Raw genomic sequence first — 22,790 nt, forward strand, 5'->3', positions numbered from 1 at the left:
AAAGCCAAATCTGTGAGGAAAAGATAGCAGGCGATCATTAATCAAAAGTGCTGATAAACTATATTGATTTTCTGTTAATTATTTATTCTAATGGTTTTAAGCCTTAAAGTAAAGATTCGATGGAAATACAGAATTCAAAGATGCTCCTTTCATTAGATTTTTCTAAGTCTGTTTTAAGATGAAATAGTTCATTACTTAAGAAAAAGAGCTGTTCCACAAATACACACTTCTGAGAAGAAGCTACATTTTGTTTAGATAGTATAAGCGCCTTGATCACACTAACACTCTATATAAGTACAGAAGGAACTGTGGTGTAGTGAAGATGTAACATTGGCTGTAGCAAATTGGTTTGTGAGAGTTAGCCTTAAAAACATGTACCTGCTCCTTCTCCAATGAAAATGCCTCCCTCATGTCCTTGTCATGTATCAGAATTAAGCCTGTATGGTCAACACAAACCAGCTTTTTTAAAATTTAATTTTTAAATTGGGAGGATACTTCTTTAAAAAAAATTATGGCTGGGTAAGACTGGAAAGGGGGGCATTTTGAGTATATTATTATTATTATTATTATTATTATTATTATTATTATTATTATTATTAAAAGATGTGTTTACCAATACACTAAATATCCTTGGGAAGGGCACATACAGCCTATAGGTCATTCTCTCCACCCTTGCATTACATGAACGAAAAGCCTTGACTTCTTCCTCTCTTCACATATATAGTTCCCTAGGAAATTTTCACATGTGAAAAGAGGCAGTTCAAAGCTTCAGACTGCTTGCTCAACTTAATAAATAATAAAAAAGTAAAAACTTTATTTATATACCGCCTTTCCACAATGATCAAAGCAGTTCACAATACCATCAAATACAATTATACAATACAATTATACAATACATCAAGTGTATTGCATTTAGAATGTCACTCACTGGCACACAATGTACAATGTGCAAAGGCAAAACAAGGGTAAATTCAACCTGTGTAGGAAATTTACTTTTCCATCATAACAAATAAACAATAAATGACAATCAAAGCAGTACAATACAATAGGTGCTGTATGAGTCCCAAGTCCCATGGGATTTGATGCGGTGTAAATTCTATTGTTTACTAGGAAGACATTTAATTGCTAAATGTCATTGATCAAATCAAACATGGGTCTTTCAAAAGATTTTAAATTGTAATATTTTAATGAAGTGACATTTAGCAAACATGTTAATTTTGACATTCATTTTCACTATTACTTTCTGTAATTTAAGATTTCATCTTGCATGGCATTCTTGGTATTTCTGTAAATTTCTCATATGAAGGTGAAAAGAATAAGGAGAAGGAACACCTACTTACAGTAGTAATGGTTTCAGCTGCTGCCACCATGTCTGCTAATCCAGCACTAACAATATGTTCTTCCAAATCTTTTAACATAGGCTCTATTCCATTAGGAACTTTATCCATCAACGAAAACATTAAATGCAATTCTGAAGATACAAAATATTAAAGGCAATTCATATGTAATAAAGAATCTGTGAGCTTTATATAAACTTGTAATGATTCAGCTTACACTCACTGAGGGATGGGCTATTTCCATCGGATCTTAAATTGGCCATTGTAAAACTGATCCTAAAAAAGCCCTCCCTCGACCCCCTGGTACATAATAATTACCGGCCTGTCTCGCTGTTACCATTTTTGGGAAAGGTGATCGAGAGGGCGGTTGCGATCCAGCTTCAGGCGGTCTTGGAGGAAACGGATTATCTGGACCCATTTCAAACTGGCTTTCGGGCGGGTTACGGGGTTGAGACAGCCATGGTCGCCTTGGTCGATGATCTCCGTCTGGGCATCGACAGGGGAAGCGTGTCCCTGTTGGTGCTCTTGGACATCTCAGCGGCTTTCGATACCATAGACCATGGTATCCTTCTGGGACGCCTGGCAGAGGTGGGAATCGGGGGCACTGCGCTTCAGTGGTTCCGCTCCTACCTCTCCGGGAGGTCCCAGATGGTGCAGCTGGGAGACGTGTGTTCCGACGAGAGACCCCTTAAAACCAGGGTCCCTCAAGGGGCCATTCTGTCTCCCATGCTATTTAACATTTACATGAAACCGCTGGGAGAGATCATCCGGAGACATGGGGCGCGGGGTTATCAGTACGCTGATGACACCCAAATTATTTTCTCTATGTCTCCGACTGATGCAGTGACTGGGGATGGCGTCTCTCCTCTCGTGGCCTGTCTGGAGTCAGTAATGGGCTGGATGAGAGAAAACCGACTCAAACTGAATCCAGAGAAAACGGAGGTACTAGTGATAGGTTCTCCTGGTCCAGGAATGGCGGTGGTTCCACCTGTCCTGAACGGGGTCACGCTCCCTGTGAAGGACTCCGTGCGCAGTCTGGGGGTGCTTCTTGACTCGTCGCTTCACCTGACTGCTCAGGTGAATGCGACGGTCAGGAACATCTGTTATCAGCTTCGGCTGATCCGCCAGCTGCGCCCATACCTGGCCCAGAGGGACCTAGAAACTGTTGTACATGCTCTGGTAACTTCGAGACTGGATTTCTGCAACGTACTCTACATGGGGCAACCCTTATACCAAACTCGGAAGCTGCAAATGGTGCAGAACATGGCAGCCCGGCTGGTCACTGGTGCTTCCAGGACCAGCCATATAACACCGGTTCTAAAAGATCTCCATTGGCTGCCCATTCGCTTCCGAGCTCAATATAAGGTGTTGGTAATCACCTATAAAGCCCTAAATGGCTTGGGCCCAGGATACCTAAAGGACCGCCTCTCCCCGTACATTCCGCCTCGCACCCTCAGAACGTCTGGGCAGCAGCTACTGAAGGTGCCTGGGGCTAGGTTGGTCTCCACTACTCGGAGGACGTTTTCCATAGCTGCCCCAGCCCTTTGGAATGCGCTGCCCACAGAGCTCCGCTCGTCTACTACCCTGGCCCAATTTAGGAAGGATCTCAAAACCTTCCTATTCCAACAGGCATTCCCCGAATAAATATCCTGTGGGCCTCCCTCCTCTTCCGTGGCCAAGAGGTTGGGCTAAGGGGCTTTTGCTTGTTGGTTGATTTTAATTATGTATTTGTGCTTTTTATGGATTGTATTTTAATTTGTTGTAAGCCGCCCTGATCGTAGGAAGGGCGGCATATAAATAAAAATTTTAATTTTAATTAATTAACAACCAAATATTTTTAATCTCCAGTTTTCTGGACATGAACATGATATCATTATACAGTGAAGTATTCAACTTGCTAGCTCCTTACAAACCAGCTTCCAAACTGAAAATACTGTCACTTTAAACTAACTTTCACCTCCTTTTGCCAGCACCAGCCATGGTCTTACATTATATATAAAACAGCACAAACCATGATTCCTTGTAAACCAGACATTAAAATGATGGTGCATATTCAGTCTAACGGGGACATTTATTTATTTATGGTATTTATACCCCGCCCTTCAGCCCTAAAGGCTATCAGAGCGGCCTGAGATGAAGTGGCAGGGGCTCCATGATTGTGCTTTGCCACTAGGCACACCAATGTACCAATTCACTGTACAGTCAGTGCATTGCAGGTGTGACTGTGTGGCTGATCATATGGGCAGGCATCCAATGGAATGCCATCTGGGCAGGAAGGTGGAGGTAATGGGGCAATGCTGGTGGTATGTTTATGCAATGGTGCGCATGCATGGTAGGCAGGCAGTGCAGACAGCCCATGGGTGTTCAGGCCTCCTTTGGTGTAGGCGGTGCAGACAGTTGGGTTTTGACCCGCTTTCAGATAAGGCAGGGATGGAGCAGCTTTTTACTGCCCATCTGTTCTGGCCCTTAGAGACAGACATATCATCCTAATTCTGGTTCATGCTACTGTTGTAGATTGTCAAACCCGTTCCATTTTGTTTCTACAGGTTTTTTTTTAAAAAAATTATATGTGACATTTGCTTCCACAAGCAAAAATAATAAAGTATCCAAAGCAGTCCAGAGCCTGTATTTTAACTATTTTCCCTCTTTTTCAAAGCAATTTATAGTTGAAAAGTGGGGTCACAATCACCCTTGATAAGATATGTTCACACTTTCCAGAACTAAACATGACTGTCCCCAGCTACTCAGCTGAACTGCAATACTATTCACACATCAGTCTGGGAGGTGCTGATCAGCTACACTGGCCTAGCAATTCTGTCCTATCCCTATTATATATAGACATAGCCTCAGTATAAGGCAAGCATTCGATAAATCATTCAGGTCAAGAGACCAGCAGAAACTGTAACATGTATTATGCCGCAAAGACTACCAATGGTTCTTGGAGGTACCCATTTTCATAGAGACACTCTATATGACACTCTGTTACAAACTAGATATCTGAGAGAGAGGAACTTACACAAACAAAGTAACATTACAAACCTCCTCCAACCTCCATAGAACTCAAGAATTGAAATTTACTGAAATAGCCATGGGTTCACCAATCCATTTCTTTATAGTTGCATGTTCCTCATTCCCCTTGAGAGTGGAATCTACTTACACAAGGTTGGGTATTTTACTTTATTCAGCTTTGGACTACTGCCATAATAAGGAGCTAGACATACAGTACTTTTAAGGTCAGGGGCCTTCTGAATTCCTAAGCCTAAATACAAATGTTTATTGATGGAAGTTGGAAATCCATTCTGAACTAACACTGAATTCATCAGAACAAATAACTTTTCATTTTCTCTGTTAATGGTTTTAGTTCATGTAACCTTACCATATATTAACACATTAGTAACAAAAAAAATTGTTATTTTCTGCATTTCATCCACAGACCACAATAGACTCAAAAAAATTAAAATGCCATCCCAACATTTTTTGCCCCAAAGATAAATAAATTAATTAATTTTTCAGAGCTAATGTAGCTTCCTTGATTACTCAGTGGCAACAAGTGGGTCAGCCTGAAAGATTATCAAAGCTCAAAGAATATAAAGAAAAGAAAAAATACATGTAGTGTAGTAGTGGTGAAGCGAGAGATACTTGCTGCTAGTACTGCTAACATTCATTCAAGATAATCAAAGCTGCCTACCCAGACTGCTGCGTTGAGTGAACAGAAGATAACTACATTAAACTGTGAAAAAATGGATAAACTGAGGGTGGGGAATATATAGCTCACTGCTGTTTCCATTTCCTTCCCCAGTAGCCACACTTGCATGGGAGTTGATGGGAATTCCAGCAATTTTTGAAGGTCATACGTTCTTTTCCTCTGTGTCAAAAAGTGTTCGACTACGAGTGTGGAGAACTGGATTCAATTTTCACTCAAACATTGCGTTTAATGAGTGACTGTGAGCCAACCACTTTAGTTCACACTTCTACCTCACACAATAAGCTAAGGCCCGTTCCGCACGGGCGTAAAGTACGTGCGTGGCACGTACTAGGGTTAGAAAGGGGCGTATGAGCCGAGCGCGTACAAAATGGTGGCACCCGTTCTACATGGGCACTGCCATTTTGACATAGCGGATGCTTAGCGTCCGCATGTCTCAGTGCCATTATGACACCGCAAATGCGCCATTGGAGCCTTGCGGTGTCATAAGGGCACAGCAAGAAGCAGCTGCATTTTGCAGCTTCTTTTAGTTGTGCGGAGGAGTCGCACGGTTTGGCCGCTGGGGCTCCTCCGTGCAGCAAATGACGGCGCCGGCAGACTGCCCTTTTTGGGCGGTCTGTAAAGCGCCTAAGATACATACCATGTGGCCTGATCTCTTTGGAGGAAAGGCAGGATAAAAGCAACAAATAACATAGAATAAAATCTCTTTATAAAGCTCATTAAAGCATGATAATGTAGGGCAGCAAGTAACTTCTAAGTGATCCTACATCAATCTTTATCTCTCATGTTTTTGTTGTCATGTGCCTTCAAGTCGGTTCCGACTCATGGTGATCCTAAGGCAAACCTATCATAGGGCTTTCTTGGCAAGATTTGTTCACAGGTTTGCCATTGCCTTCCCCTGGGGCTGAGAGAGTGTGACTTGCCCAAAGACAGGTCTCGTGTACCTGTCTTATATAAAGCAGTAGTGTACATCAAATGTATTTTTACTCTGTCCATGTCAATCTAATAGGGGAAAAAATTAACTCTCACTTACTTTCAGTTTCATTTCGTTTGATCATGCCTTGGCATTCTGCTAAAATAGTCTCCTTAAAAGAAGTCACCAGAGCATTCACACAACACTCCATTAGCTGAAAATTAAAGGTAAACATTACTTCCTGGAATTGGAATCTAGTGCATAGACTAATGCACATTACATAAATAGCTCCACTCATTCTCCTCTCAAACCTACAAGATAATGTTACCTCTTCTAAAAACCTAAAAGCAATCTTATACCACTGCACAGTGGGGACTAGAATCTATATGTCTAAGAGTGACTGATCAAACAACAATAATATTGCACTGTATTTTAAGTTATATTAAAATATATTATAATGCAGAAAACAGTGTTTTTTAAAAGACTTAAAATACAATGTTCCAATATATGCAGTGTGATTATTCTGAGGTTTTCACTGCAGAATTACTGTTTCCCTCCTCAAAACAGCATGAACTATGGCTTAAAGATGAAAGAATGATGGACACATTTTACTGTGTAATTCACATCAACTTAACTATAAGACCTGCTCTATTCAAAGGCATTACTTCCATGTAAATGGGCATACGACTGAAGCCCAAACCGTCAAAATGCAGGTTTACTCAAGGGAGCAGAGCGCAATACCACACACCAAAAGATCTTACCATTCCAGTTTTCATTGCGATAATCCTACTTTCCAGGAGTACAACTCTTGCCAGTGGGTTCAGACATAACACAGAGGTACCTGATGCTGCTGATTGTGATTTGTTTGACAATTTCATTTACTAATATATTCTACTACCTTAACTCTTGCTACTATTAAAACTGTAAATGACGTATGATATAAATATCTACAATGTATACTTACCGCTTCTACAGAATTACATTCACGTCTGGTTTCTAAATACCGCACTGCTCTTTTTTCTTCTTCCTTTAGTTTAGCATCTGCCTGTGCAGAAGCAGAACAACCATCACTTAAAATATTAATATGTGTAGCACACATATTTCCATATGAACATTTTTCACTTACATATTTCATATAATTCTGTACACCATTTTGTTGCAAATACGAAGGGGCTTGAGTTCTATAAAATCTCTCTGTTGAATCAAGGTATGCTTTTTCAAAATTATCCCGATAAATCTGGAGTTTATCTTCCGGATTGGAACACAGATTAACTGTAATAAGAAATATCAAGGTAAGGTCTTTCTTTTCAATCTTCTATATGAAGTAACACAGTCTCCTCACTTTTAAAAATGCGAGTATCAGGTATAAATATTATAATATTCTAGACAGATTACTCCTTAGAAGTCTTAACAAGTAATTTTTGAAGAAATAAAAGGGCTTTGAGATGTTTATATCTTTTATTTAAAAAGCTTTTTTATTTAAATCCATTGGTAATCTAAATATTTTTGGATTTTGCATGGTTACATGATTATCAATCATCCCAATTCCCCTCACATATTCAGTCCATAGGATTTCACTGTTTCCCTCTGTATCTGTCTTGTGGCATTTGCTTACACAAAAGCAGCAATAATAGGCATTTTAACATCACTGTTGACGGAAAAATCTAAAGAATTTCTTATTTACCACCTAAAGAACTAATATCAACATGAGAAAAAGTTTGTAGTTTACAAACAGGTGAGATCAGAGATGCTGATTTGCCTCTTAAGATTGCAGTTTTGTATGTAAGAGTGTAAGAAAAGGGTAGTATTTAATTTAATCCTGTGACAACAGCTACTGAAACCGTGATTTCCTGCAGAAATATTATCATCATCAAAAATGTACCAGTTGTTAAATATAACAGATTATCCATCATTTCAGCACTGGTTTTTTTAATCCATTCTTTGGTCAATATGGCTTTTAGTTAAAGACAAGAGCGATGGTGATTTGTACATTCAAGGGAGCTGCAGTCCCACAAGACAGAACATACCATATGATTCTCTAACACCAATGACAAGTTGAGAGTCAAATGCTTCCCCTAGACGTTCAGCATGGACCAGCTTCATTGCACTGTCCTGAAGACGAGTCTTTATATTTGAAAATATAGACTCATTCCAAGTATCTAACATGAGCTACAAATACAAAAGAAGAAAAAACGATTAAATAAACTATGTATAGATTTTCAAATGACAAACCACTTAGGGGGCATGGCATATTTTAGTTCTAAAATAAAACTTATTTTCCTTCTCAAACAGTTCAGATTTGTTCACGAGAATTACTAAAGCACTACTTCTCTATTATAACTACCACTCTTTTTTTTTTTAAAGAACTGATGTTAAAATCTGCCTATCTTAAGGTATATGATCATGTTATAAATGAGAGGTGGTAATGAATTAGAAATTGTATTTTAAAGAACACAAGCTTATCATGAATACATTCTAGCATAAAACCTATTATAATGCTAAGAAAGGTATAAGGCAGCAGAAAGATAGGAAGACTGCATGCCAGATGGACAGACTCAATTAGGAGGGTAATAGGCCTAAATCTACAAGACCTAAGCAGAGCAATGGAGGATAAGGGGACTTGGAGATGTCTCATCTACAGGGTCGCTATGAGTCGAGATCAAATCGAGGGTAGCTAACAACAACACCTCTTGCTCATGCACTCTTTCATATTGTAAATCTCACTGGGATGTACCATACATACTCGTGTAGAAGTCTAAAAATCTATGACCCCAAAATCCCAGGTCAACCTATTTACGGGTCAGTATGGATAATGTGATAGTAGCTCTTTCAGATTTCCCCATACAGTGGAATATAGTTTCTTTTTCTCTTGAGCCAAGCAGAAAGAGTTCTGTGTGATTAATTGCTTTTAAATAAACAGAGACCCCCTCCCGCTGGGCTGGCTAGTTGAAACCAACAGCCTCAATTAGAGTCTTTCTTGCTGAACACACACACTGAAGGAGCCTCCAAGTTTTATCTTCCACTTATCCACAAGTCATGACAAAATCCATAATTTTGGCCCCAAAACCTGCCCTCGACTTTAACATCGAGTATACATGGTATACATATTTCTTACTAACTTATACTTTTAAACATATGGATGTATTTTAGGACAAAAAAGCAGCAGCAATGTTCAAACTACTTCAACAAGGGATACATATTAAAGTGGAACTGAGTTGTTCTTTCAGTATTAAAGGGAAGGCAACACTCAGGTAAGAATGACATGTCACCACCTTTTACCACAAGTGAGATGCCAATCTCATGTGTGCAGGACAATTTCATTGCTCCCCTGTGTCATATATTGGTGATACAATCAATGATGTTTCATGAAGCATAACACTTACCTTTCGTACAATACTGTCTTCTACATTGGATTTCTTATTGCTGCCTTGTTTACCCATGAGAGTAATCTCTAACTGACAAAATGGCTTGGGTAGTATATCACATTGTGTGAAGAATTTACGCCATTCTACAATATAGGCTTTCAGTAGTGCAGTATCATCTTGGTGACTGAGCACCCTCTGAAAGAAGAAATGGGTCCAAATGTAAAATACATTTGCGAAGTATTTATACACATATATAAATAAGAAAATTAATTGAATACTTCCCGCCAATTTTAATCAGGAAAAATGTAATTTTAAGATAAAACTTAACTGTATATCATGTATAATAGCTATGCAGAGACCTCTGCTATTAACAACCCAATTGATGCAAATCTAATGCTCATTCCCCTTCATAGCACTTAAACCCTGCTCTGGATGGTTAGCTAGCCCTCTGTACTAAGTTTTTAGGGTACACAGGGAGGTGAAGAGGGGGAAACATCTTCTCCTGACTGTGCCAGTAGAAGCATTCCATCACGCCCCTGTAAGATGATCAAAAATACCAAAGAGATCCTTGATATTAATTTTGTGAATAGATATTAAGTGACCCAAGCATGTCTTCTGAACTGTACAGTGAAACAGCAAGACACTGGCTTCTGAGCAGAAATAGTACCAATGTATGTACTATATGCAGTAACAATATTCTGAGGCACTCTCGCTGTGTTCTTTAGGATTTACTTGGAAGCATACTTAACATTATAGCCAATTGTTTTGTTTTAATGGCTTGAATACAGACAAACAGATTTATATAACATCATGTCAATATGAATTTCTATGAATTCCTACTGAAGAAGAACCTCCGATTCTGAATTTTTAATTAAAATACAGAAATGGAAGGAGACACTGTGATTACAGCCTTTCTATCAATTTATCTACTTCTTGAAAGTTAAAGGTCATTATCCCTAGGAATTAACCTTTATACTCCACATTTAGCTCCAACAAAAAAAGCTGCTCTACTTTCCTTTTTAAAAACTGTGTATAAAGATTGCTGTGATACTAAGGTTGCTAAAATGAATGCTTTGGTGTTATGCTTTCATTTATAAAATGGAAGACACTATTTGCAAAGATTTGTACACTTACCAGAAAGGAGTGCAGAACATTGCTTATTTCTATGATCTTTAATATTATTAGGAAAGGGTCCAAGAAGTAAGGTTGTAACATGCTCATAAGCCAAGATGAACACTTGTAGTAAGAATATTAAGTGATTACTGGAATGCTGACAATTAAGAACACTATAGCAATAATTATTACAGCTTCTTGGTAATGGAACAAGCTGTCTTGGATTGCTGAACATTTTTGTTCTTCAGCGGTTTTCAAAAAAGGATTGAACAGGGATCTGTTAAATTTGCTTTCACATGTACAGAAAATGATTCTGAGCAAAGAAAGCAGGGTGTAGTATTTATGTATTTTTGCTAAACTCAACTTTCAATTTTAAAAGGAAGTTTCCAACCTTTATAGTTGAGAAGATATGGCTATGAGTATAAAGATGCTACCTGGTGAAAAATATGAAGCTATAACGGTTGTTGAGAAAGATCTGGGAGGTTCTGGGAGGAGGGTTTGCTTGCAATTCTACTTCATTATTCCCACAAATACACACACCCATTATGTTACCCGAAATGCCCAAAGATCGACAAATGCCATCCAAAGGTACTTCTTCACCAAGGGAGCCCAGTTTATTCCAGCTGCAATTAAACTCTTTCTGGCTAAAGTAAAACCACAATTACTCTTCGGAGTGCAAATAGGACCCTATAAAGACCCTACCTCATTAGAACAAATCCAATCAAAGTTTCTAAGGAAAATATTTCAAGTAACTCGTAGTACACCAAATGCAGTTATTAGAAGGGAAGCGGGAGTTAGTAAGCTGGAGACAAGTATGTGGATTAATATTCTCACATACTGGCTCAAATTGAATAAAAATCCAGGAGGGCTGATCAAATTTATCCTGGCTGATTCCTATAAAGTCTCCTGGGAAACAGAAATAAACAAGAAACTGAACACATTGGGGTTTTCTAGGGATACTATTTTGAACCTAAATCTAGATATTGCAAAATTGACTATCAAACAAAGATTGCTGGACATTGAAGGCCAGTTAGAGACTGCTGCCTTCCCCAAATATATTGTAGCCAACAAACAAATTCGGGTTACTTCACCTGCTGTGTATTTGTTCCAAATTACTCTCCCTAAATTTAGGAGAGCTTTTTCTTTGGCCCGATTTAATGTTTTACCTACAGCAGTATTGGAAGGTAGGTTTAGAAAAGTGCCTTATAAATTCCGTCTTTGCCCGTGTGATAAGGGCGCAATTGAAACCATTGAACATGTTTTTTTATATTGTCAGTTTTACAAAGATATCCGTCTCCAGTTGATTGCCCCCCTTTTGGGAAAATACCCTGGTCACTCTGATGCTTTTTACATCAGCAATTTATTAAATAGCCAGATACCCGAAGTGATATTCAGGGTAGCAAAGTTCTGTTATATTATATGTAAACTCCGATCCCAAATGGTAAATGGGAACTAATATAGGCAAGTCTGTAAATCTGTTAGATTAAGACACTCAGGTAAAGAACCCGGGAGGTTTTGAAGTTCGGCCCTGGACTTGCCCGAGTTTAATGTTTGTTAACAAAGATTGGGAATATAATATTTCAGATTATGGCTATACTCGCCGTTTACCAATAAGGTTGCTATTTTACTTTGCTTATGTCTTAAAATCTGTGTATATTATAGACATAAAGATTAATGTAAGAGCACTGGAAACTAATGAAGATAATCATGTGTAGTTTGTATGATTTTAGGAGAATTCCAGGAGAGATGGTGATTAGCACCAGATTTGCCTGAATTATCTTTGAAGTGGTAAGAGTTTTTATTATGATTTTAAATGGTTGTATAAGTGTGTATGATGTGACTGTTTATAACCGTGTACAGAAACCCACATATTTCTACTGTGACTTTCTGTAATTATATTCTGTGACTATTGGTGAATGACCGAATAAAATTTTACTACTACTTACTACTACCACACCCATTACCATCAGATGCAAAATACAGTACAAGTATGGATGTGAGATTAATTTTGGCTGCAATATCTGTCACCCCACTGATCACAAAGGTTGAGTCAGATGATGTGGTTGTGTCCCTTTCTTACCACACCACTCAGTGTGCTTTCTTCCTCAAGCTGTGTTGTTAATACAAAAAAAAAAAAAAAAAAAAGTCAACCAGACAGAAGTGCACCATTATTTGTTTATAGATATATGAAGACTTCCAGGCTCTATCTATTTTCATGTATGGCCAGCAATTACAGAAAGGATAGCACTTCTGAATGTTTTAAAGAGCTTCATAGACATCACCTTGCTGTTAATACCCACCTTGTAAACTTAGTATTACACTCGTCATTTGCAGACAGAGCACTGAGACAGAGATAGATTGCCTTATTTAAGGCTACCTCATCTCTTGGTGGAGATGAGATTCAAACTGGGGATTTTCTGAGCCATAGATCAGTCTTTCAGCATTAAATTGCACGAGAATAAACTATACAGAAGTGTAAGTTTTTAAAAAAATCAATATATTTATAAGAGTTGATCCAGATCAATTCAGTTGCACACAGATACCAAAAATCAATACAATTTAAGCTAATCATGACAAACTTTTTTCCGTTTTCAATGTGACTAACTTGGTCTGGATCTAAGCCATAGTTTAGAGGTGAGAATTCTGATTATTTCTGTCAGTGCACAGTACACACTATCCTAGCAAGTGACACATAGATGAAGTGGCCTATCACGTTTATTCCAATTTTGGCCAGAGAGCTGCACGCCAAACAATATAAAACTTTATTTCCGCAAAAGAACAATAGAAGAAATTATTTAAACTTTAAGACAATGGTAAATAAAAAATCTATTTGCCAACAGTTGAAAACTTACTGCTTGTGCTTGTTTAATAAAATCAAGGATGTCTTCTTTCAAAGCCTGGTGTATTTTTGCTGGGCCTTTATCGTCCCACAAACAAACTCCATGCACATCCCTGGAAAATATGTACATTCAAATCAGCTAAATGTAAATTCAAGCCAGTGTGATATAGTTGTTTGAATGATGGACAAAGACTGCAGGAGACATCACACTCTTTCAGCCTCAGAGGAAGACAATGGCAAATTTCCTCTGTACAAACATTTCCAAGAAAACTGTGAGGCAGGTTCACTTCAGTGTTGCCATAAGTTTGAAATAACTTATTTTATTTATTTATTTATTTATTGTATTTATACCCCACTCTTGAAGACAAACAATCACAACAACAAAAAGGGAAATTTAGGATGCTACTTATTCAGTTTAGTGATAAACAGCCAGTTGATAATAATGAGCCTAGCATCTTAAAGATGTTAAATGAAATGCTAAAAACATCCAAATCAGCTACCATACTTAATCCAAGAAATCCCCATGGAATCTCTTTATAGTAATATGTACCAAAAGGTTGGCTCTTATGATGGGTATCAACTTTGTAAACACCAATGATAATATTTTAAAGAGTGCATACCCCAGCTGCTTGCTCCCTTCCCAGAAGTTTATCACATCATTTTAATGTCACTTCAAACTATATAATCATTTCAATCTACTTCTCAGGGCAAGTCTACAAGCTTAAAAGCCATACTGTACCAACAAGTGTGATGTTTTATACACTGAGGCATGTCCACTTAAATCCTCTCTGGGTTTAAATATGCATGAAAATATGCATGCTCATTGCTCATTCCCTCTTTTTCAATTTGAACCTCTTCCCTCACAGAACCAAAAATAGCAAGCAGGAAGAGACTTTTCTTTGGCAACTCTTAGCAGCACCTGCCTTTCTGGGAGGGAGTAGCTTGAAGGGGTAAAATTATAGGTTCCTAAAGCAGGCTCCAGAAACTGGCAGCTTAGTCACCATTATAGCCCAGCAGTCAGGTCCTTCTACTGCTAGTCTTTAACAAATATTCATCTTTAAATCAGTCCTTGGTAATATTCTGCCTCCAAATAATCTGTCAGCAAATATGGGGCAAGTGTTCTTGACTAAAGGATGTGTACATTTCACAGATACCTCTCCAAATGCAGTTTTGGGATGCTCAATAAATGAAGGATTATTAAAAGTCATATCCTATATTTTAAAAAGGAAAAACACAGTTTTTCTCTTATTTTCAGCTTTAATTATGCCCTGATTAGATTTTAGACTTCTGCTGACAACAGCCTGCAAAATATAGAAATATTTACTACTGAGCCAGTTACGTAGAGTAAAATTACTCTAATAATTTTAAGAGAAAGTTAGGATATAAATGCAATAAATAAATAGAAGTAGGAAACTACGAGCAGATTACATCAAACAAAACCAACAAAACACATGGTTATTTATTTAAAGCAGAGAAATTTCAAATAAACCACAGAAATATTTGTTACGATTCTGATTTTCAAGGTAATTTTGAAAACAACTAATTGTCATGAGAAGTGCATTGCTGAATCCCTCCTTTAACAGCTGTTCTGAAAAGATATTATAGAACAATGTCATAGCTACATTTTCATTCCATTATTCAATAACTGAAATTTAGAGGGATTACTTACGAAAATAGATCAAACCATTGCTGTTTTGTTACAGATTCCTGGCGTAAAAGCTTCAGAACAATGGGGCGCATGAAATCCCACTTGTCTTCAAACTGAAGTGAACCTTTATTCTTTCAAGAAAAAAAAGAACAGCATAAATACAAATACAGACCAAACTGTGAATCTTAAAGGATTGCAGCCTTTGTCAGAGCAGCAGGACAGCCATTGTCTTTAAATAACTAACTGCAGGTTATTCTGTGAAGTTCCATGACCAGACAGTGTCTTTTGCAATCCTTGGTGAACACAGTTGGACTCATGGCACACATGTAGCTTTTACTGGGCTATGCAGTTTTAGATGTCTAGTATTATGAACCAGCCCTCTTTAAAGTTGTCCCAATAAGAATTGGTTGCCCAAGAGACATCCATAGAATGAAGACAGTTCATTTAAATAACAAATGTCTATCACTGGATTGAAGAAGGAATACATTATGCCACAAAGAAGGCTACAATTAAAAACTGTTACATCCAATTTCATTGCTTTGTTTGTTAGCTGCATGCTGGAAAATTTTAAATATCATTATAATCTTAAAGACCACACACTGCATCCAAAAGTACTGGAAACTGGAGCTGTTCCACAAGGCACATTTCATATTTGGAACAAATTCTCAAGCAGGAACTTCACAGAAGACATACAATTTTGAACAACATGGATAACCATGTTTTCCAAAGTGATAGCTCACAAAATTAAGTCCAAATCCATTTAAATACAGCTGGACAGAAAACAGTCTAAAATATTCCCTTTCAAAATGGCTCTTGGGCTGCTAAGGTTATGATGGGAGGGGGACTATGTTTTTATATACTTGACACATAATCCCTACACTGACTTTTGTTCAAAAATATGTATGTTCTTAATATGAATAACATGAAAAGCAGGAAAAGCCTACATCAATCTTGTGAGCAGGCAGAACCCAGTATAACAGAAACTGTACACAGACACAGTGCAAAGTGTCAAATACAAGTCAGAAAGTACTGTGAACAAATACGTACTCAAGATTTGCACCAACCCTGACATTCCTTTCTATAGAGTCAAGTGCATGGTGGGAAAGCCCCAAGTATCGAGATGCCTAACAACCGACGTGAGCTGTTATTAAACTAGAAATCTGGATTCCCAAGCACTGAAAAATAATGCAACAGTATCATATACTGTATCTTAAGTGCCATGGAACTCTGATGAAGCAAAGCACTGTGAATTAACAGTATCATATACTGTATCTTATTCTATAAGATCTGGAACTAAGCATAAGCAAATATGTGTCTGTTACTTCCATCACCCATGCCATACCTGCAATCCTCCTCACAACTTGCTAAGAATAAAAGACCACAAAGCAATGTGCAATCTTTTCCAGGAAAATTGACACTAGTCAGTAAGATAAAGAGTTGGTATTTTATATACTCATCAGTTGCTGGAATTAAGAAATCAGTTGCTGGAATAAAGAGAATCATTACATAGAGTACAGAGGAAATAGTGCTCAGATGTTGACCATCTGCCAAGAGCTACTCTGATACTGAAAGCAAAGTTTATCTAAATTAATGGTACAGAGGATTTTAAAAGGGTTAGTACATTTGTTTTCTTCACTTCTTTTTTTCACCGAGTCAGAACTAATTGGCCTGATCTATCATAGCTCCTCATACCATATCAAGAACTTATAGTATGAACCAAGCGGAAAAAATGGTTCTAGGAATGAAGAAGAAAAACACTCTCTAGTATAGCCCCATATATCAGCTAAGTGCTTTTTAAACTTAATACAGTACGTGAGTATATACAGTATATCTGCTCGTCATTTCAATTTAGTATCTTCAGATCATTAAGGAATATATTTCTTGACATACTGTTTCCAAACAGTACCTCATAATTCACTTATAGTATAAACTATTTCAGCCGGCTTCATCAAAGTTTGCATCGGTTTAATTTTAAGGCTGAAAATATTTTCAGAATACAGTATTATGTCAAGAATATTGTGCAGTTATACATACCTAAAATGCTTATACCTCAAAAGTGACACTTAAGCCTCTCTTACCTTTAAGTTAAAGAGGTTAAAAATTGAAATTGCAGTTACACGAGAAAGCCCAAGTAACTGAAGTATTGAGCTCCTAAGTATGCTACTTCTTCACAGGCCTTTCAGTGTAGCTCTGTGTAAAAGTCTCAATTTCTCCAAATATTAAGAATATCCTTATCAGTTCAAAACATGTTGTATAGGAAAAGCCACAGGTCAGTTTATATGGAAAAGTCATAGGTCAGGTTATATGGAAAAGCCACAAGTCAATTCTTCCAACAGTATGCTTTGTCCTTAAACTTACGAAAGGTGTTTAAAAAAAGAAAAGACCCATCAGTTTATGAAGATAGAAAACAAATGCTAACCTAATGTTTGACAACATGTTTTTATGAGGCATTTAACACAATTGAACATTTTAAATTAATAGGCTTTATCCATTTTTCAGGTAATTAAAACTTATCAGCATACAAAGGAATAAGGAGTAATTAGCTTCTGGTGGTGAGGAAGGGCAATGGTAGACTGGAGTACATGTTTTGCATAGGGAAGGTCCCAGGATCAGTCTCCATCATCCTTAAGTAGAACTGGAAAATACCGTGTTTGATACCCAGCAAAACACAACACTAACCTAGACTGATCAATGATCTGAGACAGTATGAGGCAACTTTCTATATTTCCATATTACAAATCATTTTCAAAGTGAATTCAATCTTTATTCTTCTCTCATACATGTGTGACACTATATTTATAACAATTGCAAAACATCATGTATTATGTGTTATGAAGAAGGGCAGAAACAAGATGATCCATAGAAACAAAATAGGACCAAACTATTTTAACACAATACCCAAGCCCAGTGTGTGCAGGGTGACCAGATGTCCTAACCGCAATGGAGGAGAAGGACATAAATGTAGGACATTCAAGAAAAAATATAGGGCATTACAACATAAAAGCTAAAAATGCTCATATAAATATAAATTCATGCTTCTTCGTCATGCTCAAAATGGGGGACATTGTGGAATTCCTTCTGGACAGAAGGCTGAAATGTAGGGCATGTCCTGGAAAAAAAGGATGTCTGGTTACCATTTGCTACAGTGTCTACTAGGGACAGAAAACATTTCAAGCTACTTGATTTCAGTTTTACATCTAAGAAATCAAATTCAAGGGGACACCTATAAGAATATCTCCCTCCTGTACATTCAGATGCATGCTTTAACTACTTTACTCAGGTCGAGGGTGTTTCTTTCCACACCATCTTTAATTCTCATTTCATAATGTCACAATAACTTTGCTTTCCTCACACACTGCCCAACATACAAACCCATTATCTTTTTTCGACCAATCATTCCCAGGCTCCAGGCTCTTCTGTTCTTACTCGGCATGACACCTATGACTACCCCTGAATTTTGCTCCTGAGTTATGTTCAAGTTGTGAAAAGATCCAATATTAACAGCACAATGAAGAACAGATTTACTTCATCGCTTTTTTCCAATACAGGCATATCTCAGTTAACAAAGCCTCTGACAAAGAAGCTCCTTTACAGTCTTTTTATGCCTGCCCACCCTCTTTCTTCCTTCTTGTCCTCTGTCTACCTTGACACATCTGGGAGGATAGTCAACTGGACATGGAAAAACATAGCAGTGTGCCTCCAGCAAACAACACAATAAAAGCTTAAGATGGGAATAAATGGGAGTCTGCTCTAGCTGATCCCATTGTGGCCATGTGCCTGCCTATGCTAGGCAAGGAAAGCAGCAGCTGCCACCAGAATCCCTTGCTGATTATAGGTGAACGCAAAACAGAGAGAAGAGGGGAGAGCAGATAATGCTGCCTTACCAGCTACCATGTGCAAGTTTGTTTGTTTTTTCAAAGGACAGATCTGTAGGACTGAACACCTAAATGGGAATCATAAATGGAGGCAGGGGAAAGAAAGAAAAATATCATACACTTTGAGGAAGAAGCTTTCAAGTAGATACTAGAACAGTGGTTCCCAAACTTTGGTCCTCCTGACGTCTTGGACTTCAGCTCCCAGAATTCCTGGCTGCTGGCCAAGATGTGGAGTTGAAGCCCAAAACCCTGGAGGTCCAAAGTTCAGGAATCACTGGGCCAGGAGGTTCAAAATGCTTTTATTTACTTATGGCTTATATGAACCAGTTGTTTCATTTCACGTACTGTTAGTTTTTTGGGGGGAAGGGTTACTGAGACATATTGAACTACTCTTTCTTGCAGTATAAGAACCAATCTCTGTTCTCTCCATGTTATTTCTATCCCTCGTACCAAATTTTCTGTTAAAGAAATAATGTACAAGAACACATCTACTTCATTAAAGCAGGTATGCATGTACAGTCTTTCAGATTAGGTCTGGGAGATGTGACTCTCGGCTGCTGTTATCCCTGATCATCGATGTACTGACCTTGGTTGATAGGAACTGCAATGTAATACTATCTTTTAACATAGATTTCCCAACTGTACTATACAGAGACCGATCTAGATTAGTAATAGCCTGCAAATAATTAGTAAGCTGAAACAAAAGGGTGGTTGTTTTTGTAAAATAATAACAATGTTATTTTGAGATGCAAGAGTGGGAATAATGTGGCCCTCCGCCTTCTCTAGGACTGAAACTGCCAGCACAGCCAATGCTGCCAAAGGCCAGGAACTGTAATTCGGCAACATCTAGAGAGGCACATTATTTCTACACTTCATGCAACTATAGGAACTGGAAAACAGATCTGAAACCAACCAGAAAAAGAAAGTAAAGGAAGGTGCCTCAAGCAGATTATTTGCATGTGCCGAAAGGCAAACTCTCACAAAGAACATGGGAAATGTGGAACCATGGTGTCTAGAGCAGGTGTTATCCATTTTTCCATAGGCAATACCTTCTTCTCCTCATTACACTCAGAAAAAAGGGGGTGTAATTGGGGAAAACCTTGAGAAAGATGTCTGCTCTCAGGCCAAGTATGACATATGAGTTTTGTGAGGTGTTTGTTTTCCCAGAAAATAGCAAAAGACAATCCTGAATATTACATTATCTCAGACACATTCACTTTTTCCTGTCCTGTTCATCACCCACCGACAGTCACACTTTCTCATTCCCTGCATGAAACTCATTTCATTGCCTAACCCTAGTCCAATGGAGGGGGAAGATGTGCAAACAGGGCACATTGCAGCAAAAACGGCAAGGAATCTCATTTGCCCTTAAAGACTAGCATGTTTTGTTTTGCATAAATGGGATGCAGCCCACAAAAACCTGTGGCCAATTAAACCTATTTAACCTTTAAGGGGCCACAAGAAGCCTTGTTCTGAACCCAGCAGATCCCTCAGGTCTAATCTGCGATGCAGAAATAAGGCTTTAATGCTATAGGATCTTAGGCTCTGCTCTTCCCTTGCACTGTGGCAGCTGTGGAAGAGGGAGGCTTGTGTCTGTAGGGGCAGATCATGGCCTCTTCCTCACCCAGGAGAAGCGGAGTCACCATAGTTCGTGGGGATCGCATAGCTTGCATCTATGGCCAGGTCGCCTTGTTACCCTGGCGCCCAGGGAGACCAGACAGCCTCCTTCCCCAAGGCCTGTCCTACATGTAAACCTTCTCTCCAGGGGGAATCTCCTCCATTTTGAGCATGACATCTTCTGCATCCACAACACAGCAATGACCTGGCTACTCACTTCTGGGAACTTGTACTTTGCTCTTTGGGGAGGCTAAATGTCTCCCCAAACTAGTAAACCCAGAATCCCATAGCAGTTCAAGTAGTGTCAAACCAGGTTATTGCTGCCGTGGGGCGGATATGGCCCTAAGAAGCCATGAACCCACATTCCCACTGTCCAAAACACTCACCAGAGATAACCCATTTGGAGGCCGCTTCAAGTGCCCCGGCTCAGTGCTGGGGATCCTGGGAACCGTAGTTCTGTAAGACATGCAGCCTCCTCTGTCTGTTTACAGTTGCCACAATACACTACAGTTCCCAGGATTCCCTGGCACTGAGCCAGGGCAGCTAAAGCGGCCTCAAACTGGATTCCTTCTGCAGTGCGTTGTGGACGGAGGACAGTGGGCTTTTCAGAAAGCGCTTCTTCGGTGCTGCCAGCCGTCTTTCTCCTGAGACGCCCTCCGCCTTTCCTGGGAAGGCCTCTCAGTTCACACCGAAACAGAGGATGTGCCATGACCCCAACTTTCCTGGAGCATCCTCCATTTCCGCAGCGACCTTCCCTTCCACTTCCCTTCTGCCCCGCGCCCTCCACTCTTCCTGGGGCGGCTCTTGCTCCTCTCCCGCGGCCTGGTCTCCCTCCCTCCAGAGAGGCCCACCTCGCTCTCACCTTTAAGAGGTTAGACGTCGCCATGTTAGCCCCCAACACACAAAGACACACAGAGAGAGAGCAACGAGAGGGCGGCTTCTGGGTCAGCCTCGCTTTACATGGTCCCGCTTCCTTCCCCTTTTCCCTCTCAGAGACTCATGGCGGCGGCGGCGGCGGAAGCGGAAGCAGCGGCGGCGGCCCGACCTGAGGAGACTCCTCCGGACACCGGTCGCCTCAGGAACCCCGGCAGCAGCAACGGCGGCCCGGCTCCTCCGCGCGAGGGGCTGGGCGAGCCCACATGATGCGGGCACAGGAAGCGGAAGTTTCGTCCACCGGAAGGGCATCGAGAGCGAGCACGGAGTGTCCGCCTCTGGCCCACAGCGACCCCTGCCGGCCGGAGGCCAACGCCTCCTCTTAACCCTGGGCTAATCTTTAAGGAGATTTGGACTTCAATCATCTCCCAGACTCAAGGAATCATAATAATGATAACAATAGATTTATTATATTATATTTATTATTATTATAATATATATATATATATATATATATATATATATATATATATTAAAATAAGTGTTTATTTTATATATATATATATATATATATATATAATATAAATATATATACACACATATATGTTATAAATATAAACATTATATTTATTATATGTGTTTATATAATATAATATAATAATAAATTTTTATTTATATACCGCCCTGTGGCGAACCAATCCGAGCGGTTTACAGCATTAAAATAACATACAGCATAAAAACAATTTATTTCCCTCCCCCCTTAAAAAGTAATTAAACAACATATCTAATTTAAAACCACAATAACTAGTTAAAATAACAATAAATTAAACAAAATAATACCAACCAATAAACCACTGCAACTTCAGTTCTAAAGAAAAGGGGGCTTTGGAGACATTACTGAGGAGGGGGAAATCCTGAGATCCTGAGGCCGGGATATTTCAGTCTGGGAAGGCCTGCCTGAAGAGATCCGTCTTGACAGCCTTTTTGAAGCTGTCCAAAGATGTTAATTGACGGATCTCATCCGGCAGGCCGTTCCAGAGCCTAGGGGCGACAACAGAGAAAGCCCTCCGGGAGGTCGTCGCAAGCCTCGATTTTTGAGGCTGCAACAAGTTCCTCCCAGAGGACCGGAGAGCGCGGGGAGGATTGTATGGGAAGAGGCGGTCTCTGAGATAGCTTGGACCCAAGCCATTTAGGGCTTTAAAGGTAATAACCAACACCTTGTACTGGGCCCGGAAACCAATAGGCAGCCAGTGGAGGGACCTCAAAACCGGAGTGATACGGTCCCTTCTGGATGTTCCTGACACAAGCCTGGCGGCCATGTTTTGAACCAGCTGTAGTTTCCGAACCAGGCACAAGGGTAGCCCCATGTAGAGCGCATTACAGAAGTCAAGGCGTGAGGTTACCAGCGCGTGCACAACTGTCTCGAGATCCCTTACTTCCAGAAAAGGGCGCAGCTGGCGTATCAGCCGAAGCTGATAACAGGCGCTCCTGACCGTCGCATTAACCT

General features: G+C 39.4%; 1 protein-coding gene across 1 annotated transcript in view; it reads right to left on the reverse strand.

The window, feature by feature from the left end:
* Window positions 1–21,544, reverse strand: part of CUL5 (cullin 5) — a 48,167-nt gene extending 26,623 nt beyond the window's left edge. Inside the window, exons 1-9 of the mRNA XM_089512705.1 lie at window positions 21,273–21,544; window positions 14,940–15,049; window positions 13,284–13,383; window positions 9,337–9,513; window positions 7,981–8,122; window positions 7,080–7,225; window positions 6,918–6,998; window positions 6,074–6,167; window positions 1,341–1,471 (exon numbers count right to left, since the gene is read on the reverse strand). Coding sequence (XP_089368831.1) covers window positions 1,341–1,471; window positions 6,074–6,167; window positions 6,918–6,998; window positions 7,080–7,225; window positions 7,981–8,122; window positions 9,337–9,513; window positions 13,284–13,383; window positions 14,940–15,049; window positions 21,273–21,296 — 1,005 coding nt within the window. The 5' untranslated portion in view covers window positions 21,297–21,544. The remainder of the gene's footprint in view (window positions 1–1,340; window positions 1,472–6,073; window positions 6,168–6,917; window positions 6,999–7,079; window positions 7,226–7,980; window positions 8,123–9,336; window positions 9,514–13,283; window positions 13,384–14,939; window positions 15,050–21,272) is intronic.
* Window positions 21,545–22,790: the final 1,246 nt, after the last annotated feature.

This window comes from Sceloporus occidentalis, unplaced genomic scaffold (genome assembly GCF_023333645.1).
Source record: "Sceloporus occidentalis isolate IW3139 unplaced genomic scaffold, rSceOcc1.0.p SCAF_2, whole genome shotgun sequence".
Classification (NCBI taxonomy): domain Eukaryota; kingdom Metazoa; phylum Chordata; class Lepidosauria; order Squamata; family Phrynosomatidae; genus Sceloporus; species Sceloporus occidentalis.